Genomic DNA, 13,251 nt, shown 5'->3' on the forward strand with positions numbered 1-13,251 from the left:
AGAGATCTTTAAAGGTCATCAAGTTCAACTTCCCTGCACTGAACAGGAACACCTACAGATAGATCAGGATGCTCAGAGCCATGACCTAGAATGCTACAGGCACAGGACATCTATCACCTCTCTGGGCAATATTCTTCAGTGCTTCATTACCCTTATTGTAAAAAACTTTTTCATTATACTCAGCCTCAATCTCCCCTTTTCTAGTTTGAGATCACTTCCTCTTTTCCTACTACAACAGGTCCTCCTGAAGAGTCTGTCCCCTTCCTTCTTACAGTCCTCCTTTAGGTACTGAAAGGCTCCTTAAGGTTCACCTTGGAGCCTTCTCTTGTGAAGGCTGAACAGCCCCAGCTCTCTTAGCCCATCTTTGTAGGAGAGGTGTTCCATCTCTTGGATCACTTCTGCAGCCCTTCTGGACACACTCCAACAAGCCCATGTCTCTTCTGCACTGAGGACTCCACATCTGTATGCAATACTCCAGGTGAGACCTCACCACCGCAGAGCAGAGGCACAGGATCACCTTCCTTGCCCTGCTGGCCATGCTTCTTTTGATGCAGCCCAGGACACAGTTGACTTTCTGGCTGTGACAGCACATTGCTGGCCCATCTCCAGTTTCCATCCACCAGTAGCTGGAAGTCCTTTTCGTCAGAGCTGTGCTCCGTTCTTACATCCCTCAGTTTGTAGTCGAGGTTGCCAGGACCCAGGAGCAAGACCTTGCATTTGGCTTTGTTAAACTTCAAGAGGTCTTCCAAGGCCCTCTGCTAAGCCTGTCCGGGTGTGCCTGGACAGTGTCCTGTCTCTCAGACGCGCCATGTGCACCCCACAGCTCGGTGTCCTCAGCAAACTAGCTAAGGGTGCACTCGATCCCTCTGTCAATGTCACTGATGAAGATGTTTGGGTGCATCACACCTAGTACAGACCCCTGAGGGACACCACTTGTCACTGACCTCCATCTGGCCGTTGTGCCATTGACCACCAATTTCTGGGCACAGTCTTGCAACCACTTCCTTGTCCATCGAACAACCACCCATCAAATCCACACCTTTCCAATGTGGAGAGAAGGATATTATGGAGGATTGTACCAAAAGCCTTACTGAAGTCCAGACAGACAATATCAGTGCTCTTCCCTCGTCCATCGGTGCAGTTACATCACAGCAGGTCAATAAGTTATTCGTGCAGCGCCCGTCCAGCACCTCTCTCACTCCACGTGCTGCGGCCGCAGTTCCCCGGCCACGGCCCCGCTCTGTAGGCGGAGGGGACGGAGCCCGCCCTGCCGCTCACCCTCCCGGCCCCGCCACGAGTTAGGGCGCCCCCTGCCGGGGCCGATGGATGCAGCAGCGGCGCATGCGCAGCTCGGCGCGGCGTGCCTCCCTTCCGGTCGCCATCTCGCTCCCGGCCGCGTGCTGTGCCCGAACCCGCGCTCCGCCCGCTCCGATCCCGCCGCTCCGACAGCGCTACGCCCGCTCCGGGAAGGTAAAGGGGGGCGGTCGGGAGCTGCGCAGGGGGCTGCCCTCCTGCTGTGGGTAGCGGGCTGGCTGGCCGAAGGCAGGGAGGACGGGGCGGGCGGGTTGACCCCTCTCCCCGACACGGCGGCGGAGCCTGCGGTGAGCCCCGCTTCACCGTCCTCTCGTTGCTCCCGTAGATGAAAGAGACCATCATGAACCAGGAGAAGCTCGCCAAGCTCCAAGCCCAAGTGCGCATCGGCGGCAAGGTGGGTGCCGCGCCGGGCTGGCGCTGGGGGGGCAGGGCAGGGCACGGCCGGGGCTGGCACCGCCCTGCTGCTGCGGGGAGGGGGTTTGCTCGGCGCGGCTCACAACGGAGGATTCCACGGGGCTTTGTTTGGCGTCTGCCGAAGATCGGGCAGTCTGAAGTCGGGATGAAATGGGGATCTGCGGGCAGAGTGGCTCTGCGTGTGCTTCGCGCGGGTTACTGGAGAGTTGCTGTGTTGTTGACGGCGCCTCCGTCGCTGGGGTGTGTGTGTGCTGGCCGCGGAGGCGTTCGGCGTCGGTGGCTGAAGAGTGTGCTTGCAGCTTGCAGCTCTTCACTGTCTGTGGTCTGGTTGTCCCGCAGAAACGTCGTGTGGAGCTTAGGATGTGCTGGTAATGTTGTCATTCGTTGTTCAGACGGGTCTGTGAAATAATTTGAAGGTGTGAGCCGGGTTTTTATTTTGGTTTACGACTGGAATTGGTTACTGGAACTCATCACAACAAAATTGCAATGTGAGCGGAGGTGGCTGATTACCGTGGGTGTGGAGGAGGCAAAGGGAAAAGTAACTTCTTGTTAGAAAGGGCTGCGCATTGCCTCTGCTGGCAGGCTTTAACCACGCTGCACAGCTGTAGACTTGCAAAATCACTGAAATGTACTGTGATCCCTTATATGAAACTTATAGCTGTTGTGTGTGGTGTCAGTGTGGCTGAATGCCACTTACTCCAAACTGTTTCAGAGGCCTGGTAGGTGAATGTGTATTTGAATTTAGTGAATTGAGGGTTACTGTACCCATTCTTGTCTAATATACAGGTGGTAGAGGTACATGGACAACGTGTCTTGGCATGATCATGGCAGAGTTTGCTTACTGAAGACCTGTAGAAGCTTAAATCTGTGGAGATGAAAGCAACAGCTTTTAATTTAAATGATCGGATTGTCTGAAGTTTGATGTCTGTACTTAATGCACATAAAAGTGTGCGGGCAGCATGTTCCTGCATAGCTTTTCATTGTAGGCATAATATTTTAAGATTGACTGAAATGTCTTTTGTCCAGAGAAATGTAATACAGGCCTTATCTTATCCTGTAACTGTATCTCAGTCACAGGTTAGTTAAGGTATTAAAATGAAACCATTTCTCACGTTGCTTTTTGTTCCAGATTGATGGGAGCAGAGAATGAAGATCAGGCTTTCTAGACAAATGACCAAACTCTTGAGCTGTGTTCTTCAAAGCTGTATTTTCACATAAATTTTTATCTGTTGTTTTTTATTATTTGTAATTGGATTATGCTATAAGTATTAGCATCAGCCAGGTTTCTAACTTCAGCCATTTCGTTCAAAAAGAAATGCAGGAATTGATTTATACAGCGAAGCTGCAACACATTTTCTTCTTGGATCAGTATGAAAAGGGAATGCAATTTCACACACTCTTGTTCATTCTGTGTCAGGTCTTATGGTGCAAGGAAGTATAGAATGATGCGTCCTTTCTCGTAGGTATAGGTATCTTCATATAGACTTCTCCATGGAAGTAATTGTCCCTTATTACAGCTCTGTGTTTCTAGGGATCTAAACCTTGCTTTTGCTTTCTGAACTGAGGTAGTCTGAAATACCATGTGAAAATATGTATTTTTAAATGTATCTGCAAATATTTTGACAAAATGTGTTCTTTAATGCATGGATTGGCCTATCAGATGAGGGTGTTGCTTTGGAATAAAACAGTTTTGGGGTGCTCTCATTTATTAATGATACATCTAACTATGGTTTCTGACTTCATTATCAAAATTTGTCTACAACTTCAGAATAGCGAACTAAAGAAGAATTCATAAGCTTTAAAAATTACTGAAGGTTGTACTCAGCCTTTGGTGTTATACCAAAGACAACAAAGGTAAGTATGCAGTTTTTCTTTAAGTGGGATAGTGGAAAATCTCCAGTCAGAGTTGTGAAGTACAGTGTCTCTGGTGAACTGCTTCCTAAAATCTCACATTTCTCACAAGCATTCAAAGCTGGCAGTAACGCAGTTGGAAAAGCATGTGCTGTAACTCAAGAATTGAACTTTGTGTATTACTTTGATTTATACATGACCAGAGCAGTTATATGAATTAGGATTAGAGTTTGTGAAAAACTATTTAAATATTAATTTGTAACTTCTCCTTTTTTTTTTTTTTTTTTTTTTTTTTTTTGCAAAGGGTACTGCCCGCAGGAAGAAGAAGGTTGTCCATAGAACAGCCACAGCGGATGATAAGAAACTTCAGTTTTCTTTAAAGAAACTTGGAGTCAACAATATTTCTGGCATTGAAGAGGTAACTGTTTCAAAGGAGGAAGTACTCTTCTATATGTAAAATATATCAGTGTTAGAATTTTGCTAAATTATACTTTGAATTTGTCTGTAAATCAGTAAGTCTTGAGTTTTAGGAACTACAGCTGTTTTCCTGCTAAACAAAACAAAAAAAAAAGTGCTAAACTACTTGAATTATTTATTATCTTGCAGGTAAATATGTTTACCAACCAAGGAACAGTTATTCACTTCAATAATCCTAAAGTTCAGGCATCTCTGGCTGCTAACACTTTCACTATCACTGGCCATGCTGAAACAAAGCAGCTGACAGAAATGCTTCCTAGTATCTTAAATCAGCTTGGAGCTGACAGTCTGACCAGCCTGAGGAGATTGGCAGAAGCCTTACCCAAGCAACGTAAGTTGAAACTTTAATGCATTTGATGCTGGCAGCTAACATGGACTTATTTGTATAGCTGCAGTGAAGTTCAGTGCACTCTGTCTGCAGGCGTATTATGGCAAAAAGAAACAGAGCTCTGAGGTCTTATTTATAGGTCAATTCCAGTGAAGAGCACGACCAAAATAAAGCAGAGTCATAGCTGGTCTAGGTCTAGGGTGTTGTAGCCAGACTTGATTTTATGATGGTTTGCTTCCATGAGTGGCTACCATATTTTCACATACATAGTTCTTTAAAGCCAGATAGATCATTGGTAAGAGTTAGGATTTAGACAGATAAACTTCAGGTGTTTATTTTGATGAATTGAATGGAAACATAAATGTGGTGTGGGGTGGAGAGGCTCAGGTACAGATATCTTGCTTCTGCTTTGTACCCTCGTGGATGTGGTGAGGATACTTTTTGCATGGGCTTGCAAAAATCACACTACTTGGAAGAAAAGATGTTCTAATTCCTGTGTATATAGTAGAATGTAGAACTGGTATGAACATTAAATTACATAAATTTTAGGTTTGAATGTTTGGAAATTGTTAGGGGAGGACAGGCTTGCTGACTCTGAGAATGTTCCTCATTTTCTGCTCGTATGGTCTTCCTGCTTCTCAAAGAAGAATGTTAATTCCACTGCTTACAAAGTAGAGAACATGCTAAAGGGAGGAAATGAAGAAAGCTTATAATGTGTGCAGTTTCAGGCAATAGTGAACTTGTTGTGTTTCTTCTTTCTGTGCTTTGCCGCAAGGAAAAAGGGGTTGTCTTTGCATTCGTTAAGTCAATTTCCCAGATAAAAAATCCTGCTATGACTAGTTTTTGGGAGGAAGTAAACTGCTTATTTCCCTGTGGAGCTCAATTTCCTTCTTCCTAACATCATTTTTATCTTCTGTCTGATAGTGGTGGGGCTTAGAAAAGGGAAAGCTTGAAGCTTGAGTCTCGTAACGAGATGGATTTATTCCGAATAAGCTAAACTGCACAGTTTTAATACTAGAGAAGCCTGTTTTTAAAGTGCTTGCTCTGCATGACTTGTTAAACGGTTGTTTTTACTTTGGGTGAATGCCAAAGCAGTTGCACAAAACTAGGTTTTGGTATTGTCTGCAGGTTTGGAAACCTGACATCAAAGAGCAAACTGTCTGCAGTGACTGCATTTGCAGGTGTTGAAGTGAATTTAGTCTGGTCTCGGAGTTGAGTGAAAATGAAGACAGTTTATGAGAAAATAATACTAAAATGTCATATTCAGCACTTGAGATGCTCTCAAGCTGTGTCAGCTTTCTGCTGTTAGAAACAAAAGAATTAGCGTTGCCCTTGTCACAAGCTATTTCTGACCAAATTTCAAGTATTTGCTTCTCTGGATATCAGTGTAAAGCGATTTCAGGCATCTGGTGTAAATGTCCTTTCCTTAATGCTTTTCTTGAAATCAGAAGGATTAATTAGAATAAATTGAAGTATTAAAAAGTTTTGTGCAGCTTAACCTAGGTAGTACAGCCAAGAATAGCAGTAAAAGCAGTGGCACAGGCACCTAGGGACCTTAGGTGCCTATTCTTAGCATTATCACAGAATGTGGGGGTTGGAAGAGACCTCTGGAGTTCACCTAGTTCAGCTCCCTGCTAAAGAAGGTTCCCTGCAGTATGTTGCACAGCAAAGTATCTGGACAGATTTTGAATATCTCCAGAGAAGGAGACTCTGCAACATCTGGGTAGCCTGTTTCAGTACTACTGCAGTTTCACCTATGCTTGCTGATCTGTGGAGATGAGCACGGTTAAATCACAGTAGCTCTGGCAAATATAATAGAGGTTAAGTCTGTATTGGTAGAGATGTGGGCCAGAACACATTGTTGCCTTGGCCTATAGGTGTAAAATTGTGCATCTGATTCACTGTTCCTCTGAATTCTTCAGAGAACAGCAGTATCTCTTAATGTCTCTAATTGTCTGCTCAGTGTTCCACAGGTTTGCAGTATTTTTTTTTTTCTGGAATGTCTAGGATCGTAAGGATTCAGATACGTTTTTTTTCCTTGTGAGTTAATGGTGTTTTAAAAAAGATGAACTTTGAGAGCCACAGATTACTCTGTAAACAAAGATACTTTCAAGAGAAACTGGCAGAACACTGCTATCATGCAAAGCACGTGATATCTAGATACAAGATATTGACTAGTGAACTTTATATAGTATATGGGCAATGGGAACTGCTTGACTAGTTTTGGATTTTTTTATTTGGCAGGAAGGTTTTGCAGAGCGCTGCAGCTTAGCTTGGACTCTTACATAATGCTTACAGAAAACCCACAAATTTGTCAAAGTACCTGTGTGAGCTGAAATAATGCTTTTGAAATACTTGCTTTTGCAGCTGTGGATGGAAAAGCACCTCTTGCTACTGGTGAAGACGATGATGATGAAGTTCCAGGTGAGAACAAACATGAAACCTGAGAAAGAGGAATTGAATTTTGCTTAGAGATGGCATGTGTAGCATAAGATTTGGCCAAGGAGAATGAGAGTCCTTGTCCTAGAGTGATCATTGACCATTGTGCAGTTGCTCCAGGCAGATTATTTCATTGTTTTCAGATGCCATAGTAGATTAATTGAATAATTGGTTTGAAATAGCTGTTACTCTTAGGACAGAAATGCTATGGCTAGGATCACTGTTTAATCCTCAGTAAAAGGGCTGGGAAGAAACTGCATTTTCAGTATCCCTTTGCTTAGGTATGGTTATAGGAAAGCTGTGTTATGTTAGAATTCTGGTTTATAATGAACCACCTAAAACTTATTTCTTTAAACGAGGAAGGTGAATTCTGAAAGCTCTTACATGTTATTCAGTCTGTGTTTTGTAAGGCTTTTTTTTAATGTCTTAAGCACTTGATATGAAGTAGAACTTCAGAAAAATAGATTTGGCAAAACAGAAGTAGGTCCAATTCACATTTCATTGTCTTTCTTTTTCTAGATCTTGTTGAAAACTTTGATGAAGCTTCAAAGAACGAAGCAAACTGAAATAAATGTTACTTTCTGAATAAACTTAAAACTTGAAAAAGCTACGTGGAGCTGCTATTTTATATTGTGACTGCTTTTTTTTTTTTTTCTTCTAAGATCTTGGGATCTGTAACATTTGGAAATTTATTGAACCTGCAGCTCCTTCTAGTTACTGCTTGTACACTATATTGTTTTTGTGGCCTGGTTGAACAAACCTCTGCTTTGAAATATAATTGCTAATAAATTTCTTCTTAGACACAATTTTTGAGTAACTTGTATACAAGCAAAACCGTATCTTTAATGAACTTTGACATACAATAAAAAATCTATATAGTAGAATTTCTAGTGTGGCTTTTTGTCAGAAAAAGCAGAAGAAATATTGGTTGTAAGTATTAAGCAACTGTAAGAAGTCTTGCTTTTCTGCAGAGCGTTTTCCTTTTGCAGCAACAAAACTAGCTTTAAGAAAAAAAATTCTCTGCACAAGTGAGCATTTTGGGTTTAAAATGTGAATCTCCAGTGCTGATATCTCAGAGTACATGCACTGACTTTCAGTTGCTTAATAATTTACTGAATTTAAGAAATGTATGTATTTTTGAAACAACTTCCACTTCCTGGTGTTTTAGTTTGGTGGCAAGCAGTTAACATTGGCATGTTGGGGGTACTCAGATTCTATGCTTTGTCTTCAGGGAGTTTTTAACAGGTTTTTCCAGAGTACAGCTACCTAACGACGCTCGTATGCTAGATGCTCGTATGCTACTGTCTCGGTGTTGCAGTTTAACCTAGCAGGCAGCTAAGCACCATGCAGCTGTTATTCCCCTCCCGTGGTGGGATTGGAAAGTGAGAAGGGGGAAAAATGGATTGTGTATGTATATAAAAACATGAAATTTGTGGTGCATTTGCTCACCGCCTAGCCAGTTGCTTCCTCCCTTCACTCTGACTAACTCCTGCAGTTTTATTATTCCTCGGGATACTGCATGGATAGTATGTAATACTCTTTGACCAGTCTAGGTCATCTGTCCTGGTTCTGTCCGCTCAAGGCTCTTTGTCTCACAGCCCCTTGCAAGCAGGGCTGTGTGAGAAGCTGAAAAGTTGGTTTTTGTGAGAACTACTCAGTAACAATTAAAACTTTGGTGTGTTGATTATTTTTATACTAAATTCAAAACAGAGCACCATATCAGCTGCTGAGACAATTATGCTAGCCAAGTAGGACACCTGGTATTTTCATTTCACTTACTTATGCAAGTCAATTACGTAGGGGTGTGAGATACTGGAAGGAGCAAAAAGCCTTTATAGAATTGATTATCATTCTTAAGTTTATGTTTAGCAAATGATGTTTGGGATGTGTTCTATAATGATAGACTAATAATGATGTTTGGGGATATGTTCTTTACATTGTTTTTGTGTGTTTGAGAGAAAGAGAACTGGTTTCTTGGATACAAGGAAAACTTCTTAAGTTCCAGTGTGACTTTTGTCTATGTGGTGCTCCTAGAGCGAGCTGTACAGATTTGTGAGTCTTTGCTGCCGGTTATAGGTCAGACAGCTTCCATAATAAAACCTAAGCTTTGTATGCAGGGCTGGTGGTTAAGTGCTCTTATGAGGTTGTCTCTTTAGTGCAAATACTGCTGAAGTGCAAATTCATCCTGTCCTGCGAAGAAAAAAATCCATGGCAAAACTTTGGACAGGAGATAACCATAATATGAGGTTTGCATTGTACTCAGGGAAGGGTGGGGATGTGTCTGACCTGCTAGGCATGTTTGATGTGATGTAAGTGAGCTATTGGGAAAGAGTGAAGGAACTTGTTCCAAGCCAGGCAGCTCCTGTGATTTCAAGGAGCTGGATGTGAGTGTAACCACCGGCATCAGGTGGAAGAATTTACAGTAACAATTTCAGTTCATTTGTCTCAGTTTGCAAGTTCTTTATCAGTAAACTATTTTTTTGTTTGTTTGTTTCAAATTAATTCAAGTAAGAAGGTTCATTGAGTTCTGACAAGAAGGTGGAAAAAGTACACTATGCAAATGAGTGTTGAAATGGATGTGGTGACCCTAACCTAACAACCCCACGAAAGATGAAAAACTTTCTGTTGTGGTGGTTATGATTGTTTTTGTTAAATCGGTAAATGAGCCATGTCTGTAATTCAGAAATACTCTATTGAACCACTGCAGCCCATGATTCTGAAATATTTCATACCAAGTCTTGTCTTGTGCAGTAACTTAGTGGCTTGTTCTGATATTCTAGACCGTGTTACCTTTCCCCTACTATCTGATACACGTGGTTTTAAAACAAAAAAACGCAGAGCTTGGTGAAACAACAACTCTGACATGCAAAATAATACAAATCAGGCGATAAGCAGTTATACAGTGCATCTGTGGAAGGTACATTTCCAGCCAGGAAATACTGGTGTATCTTGAGATTGTGAACAAGGATCAAGATTTGTTCAGAGTGTGTTCTTGATTATAGAAGATTCTAAATGGAATTCGTTCTTTTCGTAATATCAGTCTTTGTTTCTAACACTTAAATACTCTGCTTTGTATGGCACTGTCGTTATTTCCTCTCAGCAAGGACTTTTTGGTTAAAGTCTTTCTCATCTGTCACTAATTGCTATTAGGGGTTCATGTATATTCTTCCTCAAGAAAAACAGCTTCATATTGCTGTTACAGATATTTTGGACAACAGAAATGCAGGCCTTTGGTTTTGGGTCACTGTTGAAAATGGTTTATTTAAATTTTCCTAAGAGAGTATTCAGATTCTGCCCTATTCAACTTAATGACAACTGGTTTTGGTGCAGTAATGAATCTAACAAAATTCTTCATCAATTTTTTCAGTGGATATTTAGAAATGTCTTCATAATCACTAAACTCATGCCTTAAAGACTTTGAAGAAACACTGGAATACTTGGGTGGATGCAGTATGTGCTGTGGTAGTCAAGGAAAATGATGTGATTGAACCTGGGCTGGTAGTAAGTACGTGTGTGTTAAAGGCGGAGGCTAATATTTTTCAAGGCTGGGGGAAAAAAGCTGTCCTTGAGAAGCTAGAACATGGAAATGGTCAAACATCCCATTTGTAAGGATGGGTTCCAATATTTTATAAGACAAGAGAGTTGATGATTCAGCGCAGGTAGAAAAGGCATGGTACAGAGCGAGGTTTGTAATGACAGTGGCTAGGTTGCAGCCTTTAGTAATTGGCGAGATTGTTGCATGTGTCAAGAAGAGAGATTCTTGAGATTCTTTGAAGCATTGAGAAGCACTCTTAACATGTCATGGGCTTGTAGAAACGTGTGGAATGCGGCTCTTGATTTTCCTAAGCTAGTTCATTTTCATCAAACAGTCTGTGGGTTGCTGAAAAGGATTTCTGTTTGATGTGATCCTACCACACAGCAAACTGAGCTCTGAGGTGAAGTCTCCTTACAGACGAGGAGCCAACAGTGCAGCTGAGCCAGTCTTGCATTCCTAAGATGATCGTAGCATGTGGGAGCGTCATGGTTAGTTTGACTGTGAACTGACCTCCAGAACTGTAAGAACTCTGCATGAAAAATGGATGTATGCAGAAGCTCTGAGAGCCAAGAGTATGACTATTGCTCTGTACTCTAGTTATCTTTCTTGGTACAAAAGCCATTATTACCCTCATCACGCAAGTATTAATTGCTCTGTTAATATTGTACTTTTTGTCACTTCATGCATGGATTATAGTGAAGAAAAGTTACTCCAAAGGAGAAAGAGAGCTTATGTAATACAGTAATGTGTTCCTAGAATCTGTCTCTTTTTGTTGAGACAGGTTTCACAGGTAAAGTTTGTACATTTCCTCTCCATTGCAGTAAAGGTAAGTTGGCAATGATAAGCCATTCTAACAAAAACAGGTATTAGTAATGCCTTTGCAGGAGGATTACAACCCAGCCTCTTGAGTTACTAATGGATCTGAAAAAATCATAGGCAGTTAGCAATGTAAGTATTAATCACTAATCATGCGACACGTAATGCCTTTGCTTCACATATCCAGTAACTAATATCTGCAACACTTTTCTTACTCGGGTTTTCTGTGCTTGGAAGATACTAACAGACACTGGTGGAAGTATCTGTTGCACTTGAACCCCCAATTCTGCATTTCTGTTGATTGAAGTATGAGTAATGTGGGTTTTCTTAGGTACTGGCTCTATGAATTCTTAGGAGATGCCTGAAGTTGAGTTTTATTTTCTCTGGTAGAACCATGCAGTTGTTCATGGTGCTGCACCTGAGGTAATGTCTGGTGGGCTGAAGCAGGAATCTGAACAATTTCATCTATGTCTGTCTGAGCAGAGTCCTGCTGAAAAAGCAGCGTGCAACTTGTGGCAAATGTTTGCACCTGCTTTTCTTAATGCTTTTAAATGCAGAAATTCAAATTGTTTGAAGTCACGGATTTAAGCCTAGCTCCAGGAGCTGTGGCTAGTGCTGCTATATTTCTTTGCTGTTATTTCCATCAGGCAGTTGGAAAGGCTGGATACTCTTCAGCATTTTGTTGGCTGCTGCTTTGCACTGAGCTCCACTGAGCTCCTTTTTATTATGTACAGGTAAGACTGCAACCTTTAAGGACATAACTGAGGTCCAGGAGGGCTTCGTGCACTCCTAGCAGTTTGGGGCTGTGTGGGACAAAGGTAATGTGAATGTGGTAGTGTGGGCCCAAAGCAGTGTTAGCTCTGTGAAATTAGCATCTTGTCTTGGCTCTGGTGGTAAGTGCTTGTTCAGTGCACCTGGCAGTCACTGTACAATGGTGCTGGCAATACATGTGATGAATTAAGATCTTCCTTCTGTGTTGAATTAAAATCTGCCTTCTATCTCAGGAGTTGCTGTCTCTGCAAGAGTTAAAAGGAGTGATGCCTTCTCAGAGCCACTTCTGAGTGGGTGGGAACTGTTTTTACAAGATGTATTATGATCAGCTACATCTTAATCACTTCTTATCAGTTGTGCAGTTTTCTTTCTTCTTTTGTTTTCATCTGTAGAGATCAGTCCTTTGACATTTTGTTCTGTAACTTTGGGATTCCTCAGTCCCTGCTCGGTTTGAGTCTTACATAATAATGTGGTGAGAGACAGCGTATGGTTCTGCAAAAGCAATGTGAATGCAAGGACTGTGTTAAGTCAAACATGAGAATAAATGAGAACTGCACAGCTGTGGCAGTGGAGTGGCAGGCACATCGGTTTGAGGTGTCTGTTACAAGTTTCTGTCCCTGGGACAGCTGGCATCCAGAGCAGCAGGAAGCAATTAATGTGAAAATTCATTTGCCCCTGTGGATGAATTGCAGCACTTGTGTTAGGAATCAGGTGCAGCTCTGTGATTGAGGGAAGATCATGGGTAGAGGGAAACCAGCACAGCCAGCTCATGCACCCATGCTTCAGCTCATGCTGAAGCGTTAGCCTTCAGCGTATGTTGGGGGCAGCGTTTGGATAAACAATACTCATGCACATTTGCAGCATTTCATGCTCCAGTAATTTCTGCCTGGGGGTGATGATCTTCAAGAATTTTATTATTTTTACTGTTGGTAGAAGTCAGAGTGTAGCTTGGAGGTTTTAGGGCTCACTGAGTCATCCTCTTCTACCATACAAAATCCACGTTTGCTGAGGTGCAGCCCTACACGCATCTCCACTCACATCCAAACTGACCTTTGTCAGCAGCTGCAGAATGGATGGGATGTCATTGAAATGTGTCAGCCTTCTTGTGTTCATAGAACAGGCCCTCTACTGCTACGTTATATGCCTCTCACATTTTAGCACGTTTTAAATATTTGTATCTAGAAAAGAAAGCACTGTCATTTGTTTCAAAGCATGCAATTGTTTTTACCTGTCTTTTCGTTTATGTTCCATCTCTGGCTCTCTGGTCTCATTAGGAAATACGATGTGTCTGACAGACTGTATCAGC

The 13,251-nt window shown here is 42.1% G+C and overlaps 1 protein-coding gene across 1 annotated transcript; it reads left to right on the top strand.

The window, feature by feature from the left end:
• Positions 1-1,326: 1,326 nt before the first annotated feature.
• Positions 1,327-7,629, top strand: BTF3 (basic transcription factor 3). Its single transcript, XM_042875495.1, has 6 exons — positions 1,327-1,470; positions 1,640-1,708; positions 3,884-3,997; positions 4,186-4,387; positions 6,752-6,808; positions 7,343-7,629. Exons 1-6 carry the CDS (start codon positions 1,327-1,329, stop codon positions 7,387-7,389), a joined length of 633 nt encoding a protein of 210 aa, XP_042731429.1. The 3' UTR covers positions 7,390-7,629.
• The last annotated feature ends 5,622 nt before the right edge of the window (positions 7,630-13,251 follow it).

This window comes from Lagopus leucura, unplaced genomic scaffold (assembly GCF_019238085.1).
Source record: "Lagopus leucura isolate 7727_CA_CO unplaced genomic scaffold, USGS_WTPT01 Super-Scaffold_100014, whole genome shotgun sequence".
Classification (NCBI taxonomy): Eukaryota; Metazoa; Chordata; class Aves; order Galliformes; family Phasianidae; genus Lagopus; species Lagopus leucura.

Bases quoted from the DNA above. Each gene is read 5' to 3' on its own strand.
- BTF3 (XM_042875495.1), top strand. From the start codon at position 1,327: ATGCAGCAGCGGCGCATGCGCAGCTCGGCGCGGCGTGCCTCCCTTCCG. The intron at 1,471-1,639 runs GTAAAGGGGGGC...TTGCTCCCGTAG, and splicing joins GCTACGCCCGCTCCGGGAAG to ATGAAAGAGACCATCATGAA. The intron at 6,809-7,342 runs GTGAGAACAAAC...TTCTTTTTCTAG, and splicing joins CGATGATGATGAAGTTCCAG to ATCTTGTTGAAAACTTTGAT.